The 20,561-nt window shown below is 41.4% G+C and overlaps 1 protein-coding gene across 2 annotated transcripts in view; it reads left to right on the top strand.

The window, feature by feature from the left end:
- Positions 1 to 20,561, top strand: part of LOC136855830 (reticulon-2-like) — a 140,433-nt gene that overhangs the window by 80,550 nt on the left and 39,322 nt on the right. The window contains exon 2 of one of the 2 annotated variants that reach the window (XM_067133187.1): positions 20,350 to 20,385. The exons of the other annotated variant lie outside the window; for it this stretch is intronic. Within the exon in view, the coding sequence (XP_066989288.1) occupies positions 20,350 to 20,385 (36 nt within the window). The remainder of the gene's footprint in view (positions 1 to 20,349; positions 20,386 to 20,561) is intronic. 2 annotated transcript variants of the gene reach the window in all.

Here is a 20,561-nt window from a genome sequence, read left to right as displayed (position 1 = left end):
TCCTCCTCCTCCTCCTCCTCCCCCCCCCCTTGCAGCTTTTCCAAGTGACGTTTCGAATCCCCAAAAGTGCGTCCCCTTACTTCTGGTTATGTCCTCGTCAGCACACGAGTGAGGTAACACAAGAACACTGCTCTGTGTTTTCTCTCATGTGTCGTCATTCTCGTAGCTTTGAGAGAGAGAGAGAGAGAGAGAGAGAGAGAGAGAGAGAGAGAGAGAGAGAGAGAGAGAGAGTTCCTTTGGGGGACCAGTGGACCATTACATTCCGTACTGTTCATTGCCCGTCTGATTGTGTCGGCAGTTTGAATCATTAAAATAATAATAAGTAAAAAATGCGCCGAAGTTTCTTCGGCGCAGTCGAGTTTTCTGTACAGAGTACAATGCTGTATGAAACTCTCAGCCACGGCCCGGTGGTTGCTTGTGTTGTTGGCACCTATAGCCGTGCCAGACCCACAATCATAGCTAACTTTAACCTTCAATAATATAAAAACTACTGAAGAGGCTAGAGGGCTGCAATTTGGTATGTTTGATGGTTGGAGAGTGGATGATCAACATACCAATTTGCAGCCCTCTAACCTCAGTAGTTTTTAAGATCTGAGGGCGGACAGAAAAAGTGCGGACGGACAGACAAATAGCCATCTCAAGAGTTTTCTTTTACAGAAAATAAAAATGGGTACGCTCGCTCTAGATGTTAGTTCCCTTGTTTTCTTTTTTTTTTTTTTTTTTTTTTAGCAAGCCAAGATACTTGAAGGTTGTTCCTTTAAATTCCATTGTATCTCTGATGACCCCAGAAATGAATTGCGTACCCGTTAGTGAGTCAGCTGTATTGGGTCGCAGCCAGGGTGTTCTCAAGTGGCGCAATGGGTTAGGTATCGAGGTACTTTCTCTTAGATGAGGGATATGGTGAATGTAATATGAAAAAGAATCCTACTTTGAAAGAAAATTTTCTTTTCTAAACTGACTGATGAATAACATTTTTCTCGTATATTCCCAATAAAAGTATATACTAATGACATTATAATGATTATGTTATTTGTATTAAGTCAGTCTAATTGTACTGCTGCTGTAATCCTTGATCGCTCTGCCATATCCACGGAACTAATTAAACTCGCCATATATGTTTTACTGCAGCATAAGTAGCGTTGCCATATTGGCGGACTGTGACTGGACTGCTGCCGGCCTCTGCTGGTGTTCCCGGGGGTTTTTGGAGGGGTGAGGGGACGCCTCGATCGAGAATCCGCCAATATCGCAGGCGCCCAACTCATGAACGCTACTGACTCATCGTGACAGACTTTGAGGCGGCCAGCAACGACTCACAGAGTAGTACACTCACTTCCTTTTCCCAAAGGAAAGCCAACAAGGACCGCAGCTGTCGTCTCTTCCTGTTAGACTTCTGTGCCGGGATGTCAAGGGGATGTTCATTGTTCCTACACGCATACAGACATTTGTCATTTTATCGGTAATGTCTTACCGTACAAAGGTTGGATATAGAATTTAGGCCAAAGGCCAAGCGCTGGGACCTATGAGGTCATTCAGCGCTGAAACGGAAAGGAGGAAGACCTTTTGCAGTTACACTATGAATCAGTTGTTAGGAGAGGGTTGAGGAAAGTAAGAAGAAAGAGAATATGAAAGGAGGTGCAGCAAAAGGAACGAAAAGGGTTTACAGCTAGGGCCCTAAGGAAGGCACATGACAAAGAACCTTAAGTAATGCCTACAGTGCACCTCATGAGGTGCACTTACGGCACTACCCTCCTGCGGGAATGGAACTAAACGGGCAAACTTATGAAGTGGAATACTAGTCAGTGATAAAAGATTGAACTGTGTATTTCTCTTTACTTTAATGTAACAGTTGGTGGTCATAACTGCTTATTGATTATGCAGTATTGACCAGTCTAATGTCGGTGGGGATCTCTCCAAGGTGGTAACTTCACGGGTTTTAACCCGGTATGCATTTACCCACCTTTGCGGCGTGGTCAGTACAAGCCCATTGGCGAGGACCGTAGAAACATAAACAAAAGACTAAATATCATATATAGATAATGACCCCCAAGAAATATCAGTCCTAGATAACGAATCCCCGAAAACCCTTGGGGGTCACTATCTAGGAGAGATCCCTGTAAATATAAAGATAATGACCCCCAAGAAATATCATTCCTAGATGACGATCCCCGAAAACCCTTGGGTTCACTATCTAGGAAAGATCTCAGTTTTTTTCGTTAAGTGGGGCATTAACCGAAAACAACAAAATCTATATCTGTGCGAATGAGACAAATGCACAGGAACAATTGTGTTCATTGGTTCATGTCAATTACTACCCAGCAGTATTGATCTGTATGTCATGGTAGTAACTAACTAATCATATGTCACTTTCATATGCAAATTCTCCGACGCCATGTTTCCTCAGCAGAACATAATGCTGGTATTGATTTGCACTGGGTTACACCATCTGTAACCACTGTGTGTGTGTGTGTGTATTCGCTTGCTTGCTTGCCTGTGCGTGCTTGAGGGCCACTGAGTCAAAATACCCCTAAGGGGGGTTAGTGCCGTCAGTGCATCTCATGCGGTGCACTGTAGGCATAACTAATTCTTTGCAGCTTCCCTTCGGCCCCTGACTGCAACCCCTTTCTTTCCTTTTACTGTATCTCCTTTCATATTCTCTTTCTTCCCTCTCCTAACGATTGATTCATATCGCAGCTGCTTTGAGGTTTTCCTCATGTTACTCCTTTCGAACCTACCTACACTCAGTTTCCTTTCCAGCGCTGAATGACCTCATAGGTCCCAGTGCTTGGCCCTTGGCCTAAACTGTATATTCCATTCCATTCCAGCAGACCCGCACCACTTGAGCTAAAAAAAAAAATGGTCGAATGAAAATCGGAAATTGTAAATTGAAGTGTATAACAAACAAGTAAAAATATGCGCCGAAGTTTCGAAAATAGATCCATCTTTCGGTGGTCTCGACATAATGCTGTATGAGCCGCTGCCCATGAAACTTTAACCATTGCCCGGTGGTCGCCTATCCAATATCTTTGCCAGACGCACGATTATGGCTAACTTTAACCTTGAATAAGGTCAAAACTACTGAGGAGGCTAGAGGGCTGCAATTTGGTATGTTTGGTGATTTGAGGGTGGATGATCAGCATATCAATTTGCAGCCCTCTAGCCTTGGTAGTTTTTAAGATCTGGGGGCGGACAGACAAAGCCGGCACAACAGTTTTCTTTTACGGAAAACTAAAAGTATTCGCGCCTCGGTCTCAGACAGCCATAATCTCTGGTCGATATATTGATGAGTCTAGCAATGTCGGACATATTGCATGCAGCTCTTCATTGTTCGGCTAATATTAAATATAATCATGTATTATACTACGTGCTGTTATGATTCCATCAGGTCTATTTCTAGTTTAGTGTATCTTAATAATATTAATGATAGATCTTGTCTGAACTCTTTCAAAACACCTACGTTGCCTGCCATTGTCACTTAAATGAAACGAGTAAAAAAATGGAGTTTTCTGTACAATGTATATAATGCTGTATTAGCCGCGGTCCATGAAGCTTCCAGCTGCAATTTGATATGTTTGATGATTGGAGGGTGGGTGATTAACATACCAATTTGCAGCCCTCTAGCCTCAGTAGTTTTTAAGATCCGAGGGCGGACAGGAATTGTGCGGACGGACAGACAAATAGCCATCTCAATTTTAGTCTTATTTTACAGAAATCTAATAAAAAGTAGTTGGAAACTTGTGTGGCATGCATGGAAACGGTCACTCTGTACTGTGATCATACGTGGCTGTATGACACGTAAAAACCTTGTTGGGGGGCCACGCCCCCTCCGCTATTGTGTGTGGGGGTAGCTATGGTGACGGTGATTCATCTACTCCCCTCCATGACGTGTAGAGTGGTAATAGTCACATGGCTATGAGCCTTTAATAGGGGAAAAAACGCTCTCTCTCTCTCTCTCTCTCTCTCTCTCTCTCTCTCTCTCTCTCTCTCTCTCTGGGGCTATTGTCCTGCCGAGCAGGTGTTCAGTTCGCGTCGTTTCCCTCACCACTTCGAGTCTGGCTGTCTCGGCGTTTATTTTGTAATTGAATACACTTTCTCTTCAATCCCATGCGGTGCACTGTAGGCATTTACTTACTTGAGGTTCTTTGAAGCGTGCGTTCCTTAGGCCCCTTGCTGCTATAACCCCTTTCATTCCTTTTACGGTACCTCCTTTCATATTCTTTCTTCTATCTATTTGTCCGTCCAAACTTTTTTATGTCCACCCTCAGATCTTAAAAACTATGGAGGCTAGAGGGCTGCAATTTGGTACGTTTGATGATTGGAGGGTGGATGATCAACATAGCAATTTACAGCCCTCTAGCCTATGTAGTTTTTAAGATATGAGGGCGGACAGAGCGTCATCATCGGGTCAATATTCTCAAAATTGATGAAACATGTCATGGATTGATATGGTTCGCTTAAGGTGACGTCACATGATGACTCAGTATTTGCGAGGTATGTGGGGATTTCATTTGTCACATCATTTATACATATTAATAATTGTTATTTTTAGTTATGTATGTATTCAAGTTGAGAATTATCATGGCTTGTATGTTATGTTAATTGTTTATTTATAAAAAAAAAAAAAACAAGAAAACTAAAGATATCAGCCGTCATCTAGATACTTTTATGCCTGTGGTGATGTCATTACCTCATGTTTCAAATTTTTTTTTTTTTTTTTCTGTAAAAGAAAACTATTGTGCCGGCTTTGTCTGTCCGTCGGCACTTCTTTCTGTCCATACTTTTTCTTTCCTCCCTCAGATCTTAAAAAATACTGAGGCTAGAGGGCTGCAAATTGGTATGCTGATCATCCACCCTCCATCCATCAAACATACTAAATTGCAGCCCTCTAGCCTCCTCAGTAGTTTTTATTTTATTTAAGGTTAGATTTAGCCATGATCGTGCTTCTGGCAACGCAACAGCACAAGCCACCACGGCCAGCTGAGAGTTTCACGGGCCGCGACTCATATGGCATTATACCTAGACCACCGAAAGACCGATCTATTTTCGGTGGCCTTGATTATACACTGCAGCGTCTGTACGGAAAACTCGATTTCGCCGAAGAAACTTCGGCACGTTTTATTCTAGTTAATTATATAATTGATTCATTGATTTATTTTTCTAGCGATTTTATTCGACGATGAAAGTCGATGGTTAGTGTTTTCTTCCCTTCCGAAGTCAAGTCATGTCTGGAGGTTCGATCTCAGTTGTAACCATGGCAACCAGACCTCCTCCTCCTTCCTCCTATCCACATTCCCCCACCCCTCCTATTCATGTCTGTATTTCCCCCATTCTCGGGTCATTAAGTCTTCAAGTTCCTCTCTCTCTCTCTCTCTCTCTCTCTCTCTCTCTCTCTCTCTCTCTCTCTCTCAGTGCTCTCTCTCTCAGTGCTCGACCTCCTAACCTCCATATTCCCCCTGTTGAATGGGTCTTTATAGACTAGGTGAGTAGGGTGGGTCTCTCTCTCTCTCTCTCTCTCTCTCTCTCTCTCTCTCTCTCTCTCTCTCTCACACTTTATACATTATATATATATATATATATATATATATATATATATATATATATATATATATATATGGATATAATGTATTATATGTAGTTTGACAAATGTGTACCATTTGTTCACATTATTATTATGATAATTAAAATGGAACCAGCTTGAAGTACTGTCAACAAGCAAAGGAAATAAAGAGAAGTAATAATAATAATAATAATAATAATAATAATAATTCTGTAAGGAGGCACAAGCAACATGCATTTTGAGAGCACGGCTGATTGTAAAAATATCGATTGCAAGACGATAAAGTCGATAGATTTAGCAGAGCACTGTCAAGAAAATGTAATTGAATGTGATCAGGCCCGCGTGACAATTTGTTAAATCACTGATTCTCAAACTGGGTACCGTGGCACCTCACACAGTGCCGGGGGTGCCGCAAGGTTGTCATGAATTTTGCCTTGGCTAGATCATCTCAGTGAACATCTGTAAAAAGAGAAAAATTGCAGAAGTCTTCATATAATTTTGATCAGTGTGTCAACAGTAATTCTTCTGATATGCTCTTTGATTCTACAGTATATTTCTGCTTGTACAGTGTGGTGATTTTGGTATGAGTATGGATAATCATTTTGTTCATTAAATAAGAAGTTAATCCATGCGATATGATGGGATGGTGAAGAAGGGGTGCGACAGTAATGATTATACAGTAGTTAGGGTGCCATCACTTAAAAAAAAAAGATTGGGGACCACTCTGGTAAACGATGAAAGCCTTTGAATCCACAAGAGGCACTGGGAAAGACACGCCTCCACACACCTCCGCAGAAACAGGCCGATAATCACTTGAATTACGTGCTGGAGTGAGCTGGCATTCCCCTTGCATGATTCATCATCTAATTCTCTCTCTCTCTCTCTCTCTCTCTCTCTCTCTCTCTCTCTCTCTCTCTCTCTCTCTCTCTCTGGCAATTAGTGTAATTGTAGCACTGTCTTGTTTGTCGTACAAACAATATGAAGCCAGTATGCTGTTGTCTTGTAGGAAGTGTCAGTTTAATGACGCTGGGTTCTTCAGAGATGTGTATACATATATATATATATATATATATATATATATATATATATATATATATATATATATATATATATATATATATATATATATATATATAGTCTTGACTCACGTTGTAGGAGGAAGGTGATAATGACTTGTTTTTCTTTCTCTCTATTTTTAGAAAAACTGTCAAAGATTAGGAGAAGCTTTTCACGTACTGGAGACTTCCTGTCCTGTACACAAATCGTCAAAGCGTGCTCGTCAGAATTGAGCCAATTTTTGCTCCTTAACTACTATTGTTTTAGCTCAAGAAAGTTCTATTTCCTACTATTGTTCACATTCCCAATTCTCCTGCCGTTTCCTTTCCCCTTTACGCATATTTTCTTCGTTCTTAGATATGTCATGTCATCGCTTTTTATGGCAGGGAGAGAGAGAGAGAGTACTGTCGAAGCTTGGGATGTGTGTAGGAAGCATTTATTCGAGCGCCAAGTGAATTAGACTCAAAGACTTGTTAACCTCTCTCTCTCTCTCTCTCTCTCTCTCTCTCTCTCTCTCTCTCTCTCTCTCTCTCTCTCTCTCTCTCTCTCTCTTCTCAGCTATCTCGAAAAACATGCAGGCCATATCTCTTTACCTGCTGCGGTGATCTCGTCAACCCATAGGTAGATAGGGCGATAGCGTTGGCGAGTCTGCTCCGGTGCTGTTGCTATGTGGTCTCTCTCTCTCTCTCTCTCTCTCTCTCTCTCTCTCTCTCTCTCTCTCTCTCTCTCTCTCTCTTTCCTTGTCCTTGAACGTTACGTAAACCCACGAGGTTTGGAAACATGCAGTTCTCTTAAGCAGATACATTAGAACCGCCCATGATTGGACTCCATTTTCATAATATTAGTTTTCATTAAGGCCATTACCTTGTACACAGCGTTTTCACCAAATATAACGGCCATATTTGAGAGTAAAAAAAAAAGAGATTAAATTAAATTACGGTCCTGCTTTTATGCAGAAACCATTCAGCAAGTTCAGTATCTCTTTATGAACATATCTGGGTCACCTGAAGCTAATAAAAAAAATATGAATACATTTTACCTCGGGGGGAAATATATGTTGCAAGACATACCTTTGAATTAGATTTTTTTTCCCCCACAAGTGTTCTTCTGGCATTCGCAATAACACATTTCTGCTCCTGGGTGTCGTGTGCACCTGTATCCAGGTACATCCAGGTAGTACCGTGCGAATCGTAGCAGGTACCGTGGACCCAAATGTAGATACACAATTGTGCGGTTCCTGTTGTCCTTCGCTGTAGTGCAACCGAGATTATAAAGACCAACATACCGAGCCACATTTTCTTTGTTCACCTTGACCGTGGGGACGTGCTTCTGTTGCCGAGTGTGTTTGTATTCTCTCTCTCTCTCTCTCTCTCTCTCTCTCTCTCTCTCTCTCTCTCTCTCTCTCTCTCACAAACAAACAAATATAAGTTATTCTCATAAACTGGTTTCTTATGGTCATATCTACGCATTCAAGAATAGTTATACCCAACGCCTGAAGATCGGCACGTACTGCCTGCGTACATCTCTCTCTCTCTCTCTCTCTCGTTTGTAATTTCAGTTGAATAATCCCTTCCTTACATAACGCACTGGAGTTACGCACAAGGCAATGTAAGGGGCTGCTGGAAGAGGAAGGTTGGAGCATTGGTTGATTGCGGTTTGGTGTGGGGACGGGGATGGTGGGGGAGGGGGGAAGAGAAGAAGGGGGTGGGAGGTACTCCGAAGGTAGAAACTGGTTTATTGGTGTTCGTGTTGCGGAGAGAGAGAGAGAGAGATGGTGGTTTTGTCAAATGCATTGAGATGAGGATGATTGTATCAACTTATGTAACTTGCTTGGGACCCGCGTGTGATGGAATAATATCATTATAGCAAGACTTGTGCATGAATGTATCCTTGCACTAACATGTTGGTGACCACCCCAACCCCCCAGGGGTTTTTGGGGCTCGATATCTAGGGCTAATATTTATTGGGGGTCATTATCTTGATGATGTTTACAGTCTTTTGTTTAAGTTTTTACGGTCATCCCCAACGGGTCACTATCTGGGAAAGATTTGTCGAATTCGAGAACTTATTAGCCTTGAAGACTATGCAAAATTAATTCTAGGCTGGTTGAAGTTTTGTATATATAGAAATATTTATAAAGCTGTGGAAGTTCTCACTGTCGATGATCCGTATTGACACCAGCAGCCTCCTGGTGAATGTTCTGATTGCGAACACGAGGCAAAAAAAAAAAAAAACACCAGCCACAACTTTGTTTTTGTTTATGGATTTCTTTATCACTTTTATTCGGCTTTCGGCTAATTCTTCAAGCCGTCTTTTGACGCTGAAGTGAGTCCTTCTTTACTGCAGGACTCCAGTGTATTCTGCATACTTTTGACAATTAGAAGTCACGTGTAAAGAGAGAGAGTACTTGGCAGTCAGGGTACAATGAAAGCTGTGCATTGCAGCGTTTCGGTCCCTAGCTGCAACCCTTCCATTCCTTTTACAGTACCTCCATTCATATTATATTTCTTCCACCTTGCCACCCACCCTCTCCTGACAAGTGATTCATATTGCAATTGCTTTGAGGTTTTCAAACCTACCTACTATCAATTCCCTTTCCAGCACTGAATGACTTATCATAGGTCCTCCCCCAGTGCTTGGCCTCTGCCCTAAACTCTATATATTCCAATCCTATCCGTTGACCTAGACAGTGACGTATTTGGTAACAAGGTGAGTGTGGTAGGTCGCCACAGGGGGTCGAGCTGCCGCGTTCTGCATCACTTTGTATTCCATTTTAGCCTCGTTAATAATTCGCTTGAGGTGACATTTACACCACCTGCGAACGATTTTGAGGTGTTACTCCTTTGTGGCAATCGACCGGGAGAATCTCTCTCTCTCTCTCTCTCTCTCTCTCTCTCTCTCTCTCTCTCTCTCTCTCTCTCTCTCTCTCTATATATATATATATATATATATATATATATATATATATATATATATATATATATATATAAATAACCAGAGATCTTTCCTTACTCAGCTATCAAACTTGAGAGGGGAGAGAGTTATTCGCATGTGATATGGTAATATGGTTGACTCCTAAATTACGAGAGAGAGAGTGAGAGAGTGGGAAGGACGGTAGGTGTTGTAACTTTTTACTTTTTTTTTTTCATCTCGATCCATCCTAAAGGTGAATGCTCATTGGTCATCGCCGGGTGACGGAAGGAAGAGGAGAAGAGTCGGTTCCTCCAGCTTCTCTCGCTGACGAACGATGATGAGGGGAAGGGGGCGTTCGTCCCCTCTCTCACTCACTGCCTTCCCCTGGTGACTGAGTGGAATAGGTCAGGGGGAACCTCTCTCTCTCTCTCTCTCTCTCTCTCTCTCTCTCTCTCTCTCTCTCTCTCTCCTCCCCGCCTTGACTACGGGAGGGAGGGAGGGAGAGAGAGAGTGGAGAAGAACAACCTTCCGATTTCTTAGGTTGTTGATTGAATTATTGACCAAAACCTTTAGCAGAGAGACAGAGACAGAGAAACTGTCCATGATGTACTCAAGCGCTTGTGCTCTGTGCACTCTGGTGCGTCAGAATCTTGACGTCCTGTTCTTGCTCCTATCTTGTTTTCTTGTAAGTGATAGAAAGAGAGAGAGAGATAAGTAAAGAGAGGAGAGAGAGATTCTGTCCATGATTGAAATTTGAAATGATTACTTTCTTTTCTCCTCCGAGAAGGGTTTTTTCCTCTGTGTACCTGGATCTTGACCCAAATTTTGACCCAGATCTTGTAATGCTCTTGACTGGGAAAAGATTTTAAATATTAACGGAGGGTCTTATGTAGACAAGGTATGCACCTTCGTGCATGTGAACACTATACGAGTACATGTATATGTGAAAAAAACTCGATCTTCCAAAGAGATTTGCCCTTTATTGACTCAGGAGCTTGATAGCGTGTGCTACGCTGTGCTGGAACCCGGCGCTGCCTGTCATGTCTTCCCTACCTAACCCGCCCCCACCCGGGTCCGGACAAACAGCTTTGCAGGAGGAGGGTGGATATGTTATGTCTCCCCTACCCTCCTGATTCCCTACCTACCATGCCTCCATCAAAGGCGGACAAACAGGTTTGCAGGAGGAGGGTGGATGTGTCATGTCTCCCCAACCCTCCCGATCCCTTCCTAACCCGCCAAAGAAAGATCCACTCGCATTTTATTTTTATAGATTGTTGGGATGCATTTTTATCAACATCCACGATGGACCTACAGGGGAAAGCATACTTGGAAAGTTCTGAATTTTGTCCTTCAAAACATGAACTGAACCTGATTCTTAGGTCATGTCATTCAGTGTCAGTTGAAAGGTCATCTTCACCAGATTCCAACATTCCTTCTGTTTCGATTACCCCGTAGGGGGAGTTAGTGCCGTCAGTGCACCTCATGCATTGCACTGTAGGCATTGCTAAAGGTTCTCTGCAGCGTGCCTTCCTTAGGCCTCTAGCTGCAACCCCTTTTAATCCTTTCACTGTACCTCCTTTCATATTCTCTTGCTTTCCTCAACCCTCTCCTAACAGTTGATTCATAGTGCAACTGCTTTGAGGTTTTCCTCCTGTTACACCTTTCAGACCTTTTACTGTCAGTTTTTAAGCATCAGCCTTTCTCTTGGCTTTCGCAGGATGCCCCCATACACACACACACACACACACACACACAAGAACATAGCCCCTTCCTGTATGCGGCAGCGTGTGGGCGGTAGGGTATTGTTTTTAGCACTTCTACAGGTCCCCTAAACACTGGAATTCCTAACAGCGTTTGCGTGTTCCCGGAGTTACGCCGGGATTTGGAGGGTTTAGTCTGCTTCCAACTGAGGCCGTAGAGAAATGGACATTCCTTTTTGGTAGACACCATTGCCAAAATCTCTCTCTCTCTCTCTCTCTCTCTCTCTCTCTCTCTCTCTCTCTCTCTCTCTCTCTCTCTCTCTGGCGCCAAAAAATGGCCGTAGTCAGTTAATTCAAGGCCAGTAGAATCAATTGCGTATTCATTCGGCTCCCGAAACACGGCTTTCTTGCTCTATAGAATTTTTCTGATGCGTAGTGTCAGTGGTTTTGGGTTCATCTTGATATTCTATGTTTTTAGTTTTATGTAGAGGAAAACTATTGAGATGGCAATTTGTCTGTCTGTCCGCCCTCAGATCTTAAAAACTACTAAGGCTAGAGGGCTGCAAATTGATATGTTGATCATCCACCCTCCAATCAGTAAACATACCAAATTGCTGCCCTGTAGCCTCAGTAGGTTTTATTCTATTTAAGATTAGTTAGCCATGATCTTAAGAAACTTGTTTTTTCATTTGTTATTTCTTTAGTTATGCAAGTGGGCTAGATTTTCAAGCATAGGTCGTCTTTGAATTGGACATGGACCGCAGAAAGGCAAGTAGTCGTCCTAGATAGCGACCCCGCCCCAACCGAGGGTTTTCGGGGCCCTTTATCTAGGACTTGTATTTATTGGGGGGTCATTACCTTTATGATATTTACAGGGATCTTTACTAGATAGTGACCCCCAAGGGGTTTTGAGGGTCATTATCTAGGACTAATATTTCTTGGGGTCATTATCTTTATGATGTTTACAGGGATCTTCCCTAGATAGCGACCCCCAATGTATTTTTGGGGTCATTATCTAGGACTAATATTTCTCGGGGTGTCATTATCTTTATGATATTTACAGTCTTTTGTTCATGTTTTTATGGTCATCCCCGACGGACTTGTACTAAACACGCTGCAAAGATGAATACACATACCGGATTAAAACCCATTGGTGGGGGTGGGGGGGTCACTATCTAGGAAAGATCCGAACGTCGTTAGGAGAACTTGAAACAAAGAAAAGCCGTTCCTTTGTTCGAACCCCCATATATCTTCCCTTCAAAGACTGTAGACTGCTTCTCTCAGTAGTAGCTTTCGTCCTGTTACCTTTGGTCCAAGAATGTGTGTGTGTGTGTGTGTGTGTGTGTGCGCGCGCGCGCGCGTTTTCTAGTGGGCCATCGATCGCAGTGAGAGGAGTAAGGGTGGATCCGAGGGGATGTTTAAGAGCGAAGTGCTCTGAGAGAGAGAGAGAGAGAGAGAGAGAGAGAGAGAGAGAGATGAATATTAAGCCCGGATAGAAGAGCGCTCTTGAGGAAAGGTATATATATCAAATGGCCGAGTGTAACTTGATTTTGTCCGTAAGTCTTGAGACGGTTTCCTGCGAATGGTTAACCCAAGGTCCTTTAAATATAGGCTGATATTTTATTAAAGGTCCTCGGATTTATATCCATTTATATTTCCCCGCTTGTCTGCCTGGTCTTTCCCAGGGGCCGTTTGCAATCAGTTAGTAACTGGCAGTCTGTAGGCATCGCTAAAGGTTCTTTGCAGCTGCAATCCCTTTCATTCCTCTTATTGCACCCCCTCTCATACTACCTTTCTTCCATCTTGCTATCATTAACCCTTTCCTAACAATTATTTCACTGTGCACCTTTAAAACCACCGTCGCTGAATGACCTCATAGGTCGGGGATTACCATAAAAACATACACAAAAGACTGTAAATATCATGAAGATAATGACACCCCGAGAAATATTAGTGGTTGGCCTTTGGCCTAAACTCTATATTCCATTCCGTTACACCTTTCAGACTACCTACATGTGAACACATAGGTCCCAGTGCTTGCCCTGCTGCCTAAACTCATATTCCATTCCATTCTTAACTGGCAGTTTCACGCGGACTTCTTTGGGCCTCGCCGTCTGTCCCGGATGCAAATCCCTGAGATGTATACTAGTATCGCACCAGCCCCGGTTTTTTTTGCCATGCCCCTGGAGATTAGGTTAGATCAGGACCTCCAGAGCAATTTGGGTGTGGGAAACACAATGAGATTATTTACCAAAGAAAGTCCTGCGGTTAGTTTCTAAGATAAGGCGTCCGGCGTTTTTCGGGGAAAAGGTCCCGGTACTCGGACGCGTCCCGGGGAAAATGCGCCCCAAAACTCCAAGCCGACCATCGACATCCAGTGTAAAACTATCCGCAGAAGCTCCCTAAAGATGGGATGATCATGCAGAAGCGTGGAGAGCGTAACAAAGGTCGTGGTTTGCCGCGAATGTCAGAGTTGAAATCGAAGGGAATGATGGGGAATTTTACGTCTTGGCGATGTGGCTCTCTTTTCATTTCATCATAATAATAGTATTGATAGAATTGCATCAGTGGGATTGATTTTATATTGGTCTTGTTTCAGTCCTTGTTATTTTCTTCTCATCAGGGCTGATGTTTGCTTGTGATTGGCCGATGTTCATAATCTGGTTAAGGAATTTAAAAAAACCATTTCCTTACCCAAGACTATGAACATGGGCCAATCACCAAATATCAGCCCTGATGAGAAGAAATAATAAGAACTGAAAAGAATATATATAAAATCAGTTCCACTAATGCTGCCATTCTCTTTAACAAGACTTGTTTGAAAGAGTGTCTCCCCTTTCAGATAATAATAATAATAATAATAATAATAATAATAATAAACTTTGTTTCTTCCCCTTTGAATGAGATCTTGTAAGAAATCAGTTTTCATTTAGGATTTGAACCCCGTAGGTGGTTAGTGCCGTCAATGCACCTCATGCGGTGCACTGTAGGCATTACCGAACGTTCTCTGTAGCGTCCCTTCCTCAGGCCCCTAGGCTGCAACCCCTTTCATTCTTTTACTGTACCTCCATTCATATTCACTTTCTTCCATCTTGCTCTCCTCCTGTTACACCTTTCAAATCTTGTACTCCCAGTTTCCGTTTCAGCGCTGAATGACCTCGTTGGTCCCAGCTTAGCTTGGCCTCTTGGCCAAAATTCAATATTCTGTTCTATTCGATAATTAGTGGTCTTTGTATTAAAGCGTGACGTTTGAGCAATGGCAGTTGATCGGATGACCCTTTTGTGAATGCGTATGATGAAGCATCTGTTGTGGAACGTTTTAATTCAAGAGTACTTTCGTGCATACATATATATATATATATATATATATATATATATATACATATATATATATATATATATATATATATATATATATATATATATATATATATATATATATATATATATATATATATATATATATCACAGATGCCTATTTCAGTGGCAAGCTCAGGAAAAACTGGTGACAATTTTTAATTTTTAAATTTTTTTATATAAATATGACTTATATAATTTTTTTGCCTAATTTCAGTGGCGAAGCTCGGGAAAAAACTGGTGACAATTTTTAAATTTTTTTTTATATAAATATGACTTGCAGTTTTTTCATATCTATCGAATTACATACATACCACATTGATCTGTTTACACATGGATCTGTGCATGTGTGTGTGTATATGTTGCAGTGAGACTGTGAAATCAGGGATTTCGTGTAATCCCTGAATTTTTCAGGGAATTCGTGAAATCACCAATTCACTTATGGACATTTGGTTCCCGAGGGGCTAGTACTAAACAGTGAAACAGTGTAGATGAGTCACTGTTTTGCCATGTTTAGTACTAGCCCTTGGGAGATCAAATGTCACATTTGATCCCCCAAGGGGCTAGTATCCCCTCAGGGTCACATTTGATCCCCCAAGGGGCTAGTACTAAACATGGTTTAACATTAGCCCCTCGGGATCAAATGTGTTTCGCTGTGTTTAATGCTAGCCCCTCAGGGATCAAATGTGTTTTGCCATGTTTAGTACTAGCCCCTGGGGGTCAAATGCGTTTCGCCGTGTTTAGTACTAGCCCCTCTGGATTCAAATGTCCCTAAGCAAATTGGTGATTGCACAAATTCCCTTAAAGTTTCAGAGATTTCGTGAAATCCCTGGTTTCACAAGTCTTACTGTAACATATATATGTATTGTTATGTATCTGTACTCTATAAAACAGTTGCGGTTTGTAGTTTAAGGAAGACTAATAAAAGCAAGCAGCGTTTGTGGCCTAATCTCATTGTTCAAATGATTTAATCTCATGGTTTAACCTCCAGAACAACCTTTTAGACATGAATGATGCAACATCTCCCCCTCACGAGCTTGTGGCTGTGTCATGGGTATGAACTAATCTATATATTGAAATCTCAACTCTCCCTTTGTCTCCTCCCTCCTCATCCACTCCCTTCTGAGTCTCAGTTGACTGGTAAAGGCTATGCCACTTGCGCTCAGTTATACCTGCGCAGTTCTGCCTGTGCAGGCAAAGCTGAACCCCTAGCGTTCAGTTTTGCCTGTGCGTTTGGCCTGTGCTGGCAAAACTGAACCCACTAAAGTACAGTTATACCTGGCCAGTTATGCCTATGCAGGCAAAACTGAACCCACCAATGTACAGTTTTGCCTGCACAGGCATATCTGTGGAGGTATAACTGAACGTTAGTTATGCCCGTGCAGGCAAGGCTGAACCCACTGATGTACAGTTATGCCTGCGCAGTTATGCCTGTGCAGGCAAACCTGAACCCACTAAAGTACAGTTTTGCCTGCACAGGTATAACCGAGCATTAGTGGGACCAGTTTTAACTGCACAGGGTACAACTGAATGTTTGTGGGTTCAGTTTTGTCTGCACAGGCCGACTGCGCAGGTACAACTGACTGTCTGTGGGTTCAGTTGTGCCTGCACAGGCCGACTACACAGGTACAACTGGGCATTAGTGGCGGCCTTAACTCTCTCTGCACTCTCTCCCATGGACTGCGAATGATGCTTTGTCTAATCAACGTGAAATAACATTTGCAAGAGATGCTTTGTCATGTTTTCAACTTAAAAAGTCAGTTTTGATCATGTAGGTAATGATGTCTTCATTTTCTGTTCCATTTGACTCTCTGAGACAAGATCAAATAGCTACTGCTGTTTCTTTCTTTTTTTTGCACATTTTAAGAACATCTGTCATTAAAAAAAGTATTTGCACAGAGCTTCAGTAACCAAATTGTCTTTCTCTCTCTTGATCAAACTTAACATAATAATAATTGTGGTTGATGCTGAAGAACTCTTTTAAAAAAAGGAATTATCAGTTGCATTGTGTAGCTTTTGAATAATATCTTCACACAATTAGTAGGTGCTAAAATTTGCCAGGTGCTGATGAGTCACTGTTAGGGACTGGTTTGGGTCAGTCAGTGTGTATACACCACCAGCTCTCCCAAATTCACATATTACATGACAATCTGTCGAATTGACTTGTAGACACTGTGATAATTTGGTCATTTGAAACACCGCCACCACCACTGAATCCAGGTAGTCCATCGTTCGTTGGAAATTGATGACCTAGGCTTTTGTTCATAATATTATCATGGTGGCTTTGACTCTGAACTTGAAATGAACGCGGTAGGGCTGCAGATTCCTGAGATGTACGCTAGTATTGCACCAGCCCCGGTTTTTTGGACATACCCCTAGGTTAGGTTAGGCTAGGTTGGTTAGATTATATTAGATTAGATTATGATCTCTCTAGTAATTTGGGTGTGGGAAACATAATGATTATTTTCAAGAGAATTCTGTGGTTAGTTTTTAAGATATGGTGTCCCGCTTCTTTCAGGGGAAGGTCCCAGTACTCGGTTACACCTCGGGAAAATGCGATGGGGCCAGTGTATCCAGATTGCACAGGAGAGACGTTATAGGAAAGGGAGTGTGTGCAACTCACAGCACTGTGTGTTTGCCGTGTATGGTTGGCATAGTTCATTTGTATGAAAATCCATACTGAATTGTATGCACACTGTGAAATGCATATGCTCCGTAATTAGGGTCACGCAACAGGATTCATTCACGTCCTAATTTTGGGTAGAATTCAATTGATAACCATAGATTGAAGTTGTCTCATTAGCTTTCAGTAGGCTTGCAGATTACCAGGCGTTTGTTGAAGTCTTATGAGACTTATCCAGCCACATAGATAGATTGCCAGTGTTTCATCAGAAAACCCAGGCCCATAAGTTAAGGACTGGATATCCAGGAGCCTAAGTTAACAGGGTTTAATTTAGTATCAGTTATAGACAACTAATAATTAGGCTATCAGTTACAGACAACGGCAGGACTTCAACACCCATGTTTTCATGTTTCCAAACCCCGCAGATGCTTACTATTAGTTCCCAAAGGTATAAAAGTTTCTTTCCAGTCCCCACAGAGAGAGACAGCATTCGTCCATATCTCAAGTTAATATATTTATTTTTATTTAATTTTTTTAGAGAAGTAGCCTACCAAGTTAGAGTTTTACTTGTAGATGTGTTTAGTCTTCCAAAAGAGATAGTCTTCCTAAAGAGATATAGAGGTTCTTTAAAAAGAAATAGAGGATATTCCAAAACAGATAGAGCACTGCCCTAAAATGGAACACTGCAGTATCAGCAAAATTTTCGAAAATAAGGCATGCCACCTATTGGGCTCGTGGAGCACTTAATACACAAGTTACTGCAGTTTCAAAATGATTCTTCAATGCTTTCCACGAGTATTTAGAGGGTCTCATTTGCACTATCTGCAAAATCAGTAGTAAGGCCAGGGAAAACTGCAATGCCTACCATTTTTCTCAGTTTTGTATTTTTGCAGATACTGCAGTCTTCCATTTTAGGGCAGAATAGTAGAATAGGTTAGCTTCAGTCAGCTGTTCTGATTATAAATAAAGGGTAGGTTTGTCACCAACGGTTCTTATGCTAATGAAGGCCTTATAGCCAGACTATTTGGATAGCAGTCGATGAGTTTCTGCCTGATTAGGACTTAATAGTCAATCATCCATTTCGCGCTAACCACAAAAGTTCACTTCATTGAGTATTGTAGACTATTTCATCAGCTGATAGTCGGCGATTGTCAGAATGGAAATATTATTTATAAAAAAGGTGTAGTCTGCGTTCAGGTTGGTAGACTGTAGTTAGCTTTTGTGATATCATAGAATATGAAGAGTGACAGGTATATCATATGTGGTATAGAATACATTATGATAGGTATACTTTGGAAATTAGGCTAACATTGAAGAAATTACGGACAGAGGACCACCGAAAACACTTGCACTGCCTTTCCAATACAAATAAGATGCACAAAGGTTTTTTTTGTACTGCATTACTTACAGTTCTTGATGGCTGTTATTATCTTGGAATGCCAGGAGAACTGCAGTTAATTTTATTTTTCAAAATTGCATTTGAGGAAGACTTGATAGAGAGAATCAGATATGAAAAATACTTAAAATTCACTAGTAATTCATTTTATTTTTTAAAATTGATATTTGATGGCAGGATAGGATAATTTTTTTACGTAGTAGGTACTTGACAGAGAGAATCATTTACGAAAAATACTTAAAATTCACTAATAATTCGTTTTATTTTTTAAAATTCATTCCGAGTAGTTAGTGACAATTATAATTAATTTCATTTTTCAAAACTGATATATGGTGGCAGGATAAGACAGTTATTTTTTTTATTTTTCATAATAGATGGAATGGCTCTGCGCCCCCCTCCCCCCGTTGTTGAAGCAAGTGCATTTTTGGTTCGTCAGATTTCAGAGATACCAGTGACTCATGCTATATCTCAATTCCTTTAGACAGCTTTGAAAAAGGGCTAGGTTTCATTGAATCCAGGTAAAAAAGTCACAGAAAAAAAATCACAAATCTTTCCTAGATAGTGACCCCCAAAGGTATTAACCCGGTATGCATATCCACCTTTGTGGCGTGTTTAGTACAAGCCCCTTGGGGATGACTTTAAAAACACAAGCAAAAGACTGTAAATATCATAAAGATATATCATAAAGATAATGACCCCCAAGAAATATCAGTCCTAGATAACGACCCCCCGAAAACCCTTGGTGGTCACTGTCTAGGAAAGATCCCTGTAAATATAAAGATTAATGACCCCAAGAAATATCAATCCTAGATAACGACCCCAGAAAACCCTTGGGGGTCACTATCTAGGAAAGATCCCTGTAAATATAAAGATTAATAACCCCAAGAAATACCAGTCCCAGATAACGACCCCCGAAAACCCTTGGGGGTCACTATCTAGGAAAGATCCCCGTAAATGTCATGAAGATAATGACCCCCGAGAAATATTGTGAATTTTTCCTTGTGACTTTATTGCCAGCCACTATAAATTAAAGTGACTTTTTTCCTAGCCAAAATTATGACTTTTTTTTTCTTGCGACTTTAGTACCGGCCACCGTTTCATTTAGGGCCAAAAGTTGAAATCTTCGTTTGGAATCAAACACTAACCACACAAGACCAGACGTCTTTAGGAAGAGCACAGTGTTCACTTAGAAAAACAAAGCACCTATGTAAGCATCATTTGATTATCACAATCCTTAAAACTATTGACAAAATCTATTTCAATTCAGTCCATGTCTACTGATCTATGCACGTTGAATTGATGGTACAAGGATGGCTTTTAAGGTATTGAGTGTCACTTCACAATTCAGACAAGTAGATGCAACATTAAGAATAAAACACGCTTGTCTTCATCATTCAGTGTTTTTGGTGTTTTTAATTGGTTTTTAAGGATGGCTGCTAAGGTAATCAGTGTCACTTGACAATGCCAAACAAGTAGATGGAATATTTAAAATAAAAAAAAACACGTTTGTCTCTTGGTGTTTTCAATTGGTTTTTTTGTGTAACTTTGGTGGCGGTGGTGGTGACGGACTATTTTTTTTTATATATACTACCTACGAGAGCACTCTTTAAAAAAAAAAACTCTTCCCTGGCAACAACAGCAAGCAACATTTGAGTAGCTGATTAGTTGGCGAGTCCAGCAGACAGACATCCTGTTAACTTTATGCTTTTTTTTCTCTCCTCTCCTCTTCCGCACGCTCGCTCAAACACAGGGGCCTGGTTCAACCCCGATCAGCTGGACCCTAGAGGTAAGGTCTCTTGTCAATAAAATACGTATGGGGCGATTGGCCACATAACAACGTCGCTTTTTTTGTGATTTCCGTCTCTCTCCCTCTCTATTTCTCTCTCTCTCTCTCTCTCTCTCTAGAATACTGTGAACCTCTCTTGAGTATGATCTGTTCTCTCTCTCTCTCTCTCTCTCTCT

Source organism: Macrobrachium rosenbergii, chromosome 33, assembly GCF_040412425.1.
Source record: "Macrobrachium rosenbergii isolate ZJJX-2024 chromosome 33, ASM4041242v1, whole genome shotgun sequence".
NCBI lineage: Eukaryota > Metazoa > Arthropoda > Malacostraca > Decapoda > Palaemonidae > Macrobrachium > Macrobrachium rosenbergii.
The sequence above is the reverse complement of the archived record's forward strand: the minus strand, read 5'-3'. Positions and strand labels throughout refer to the sequence as shown.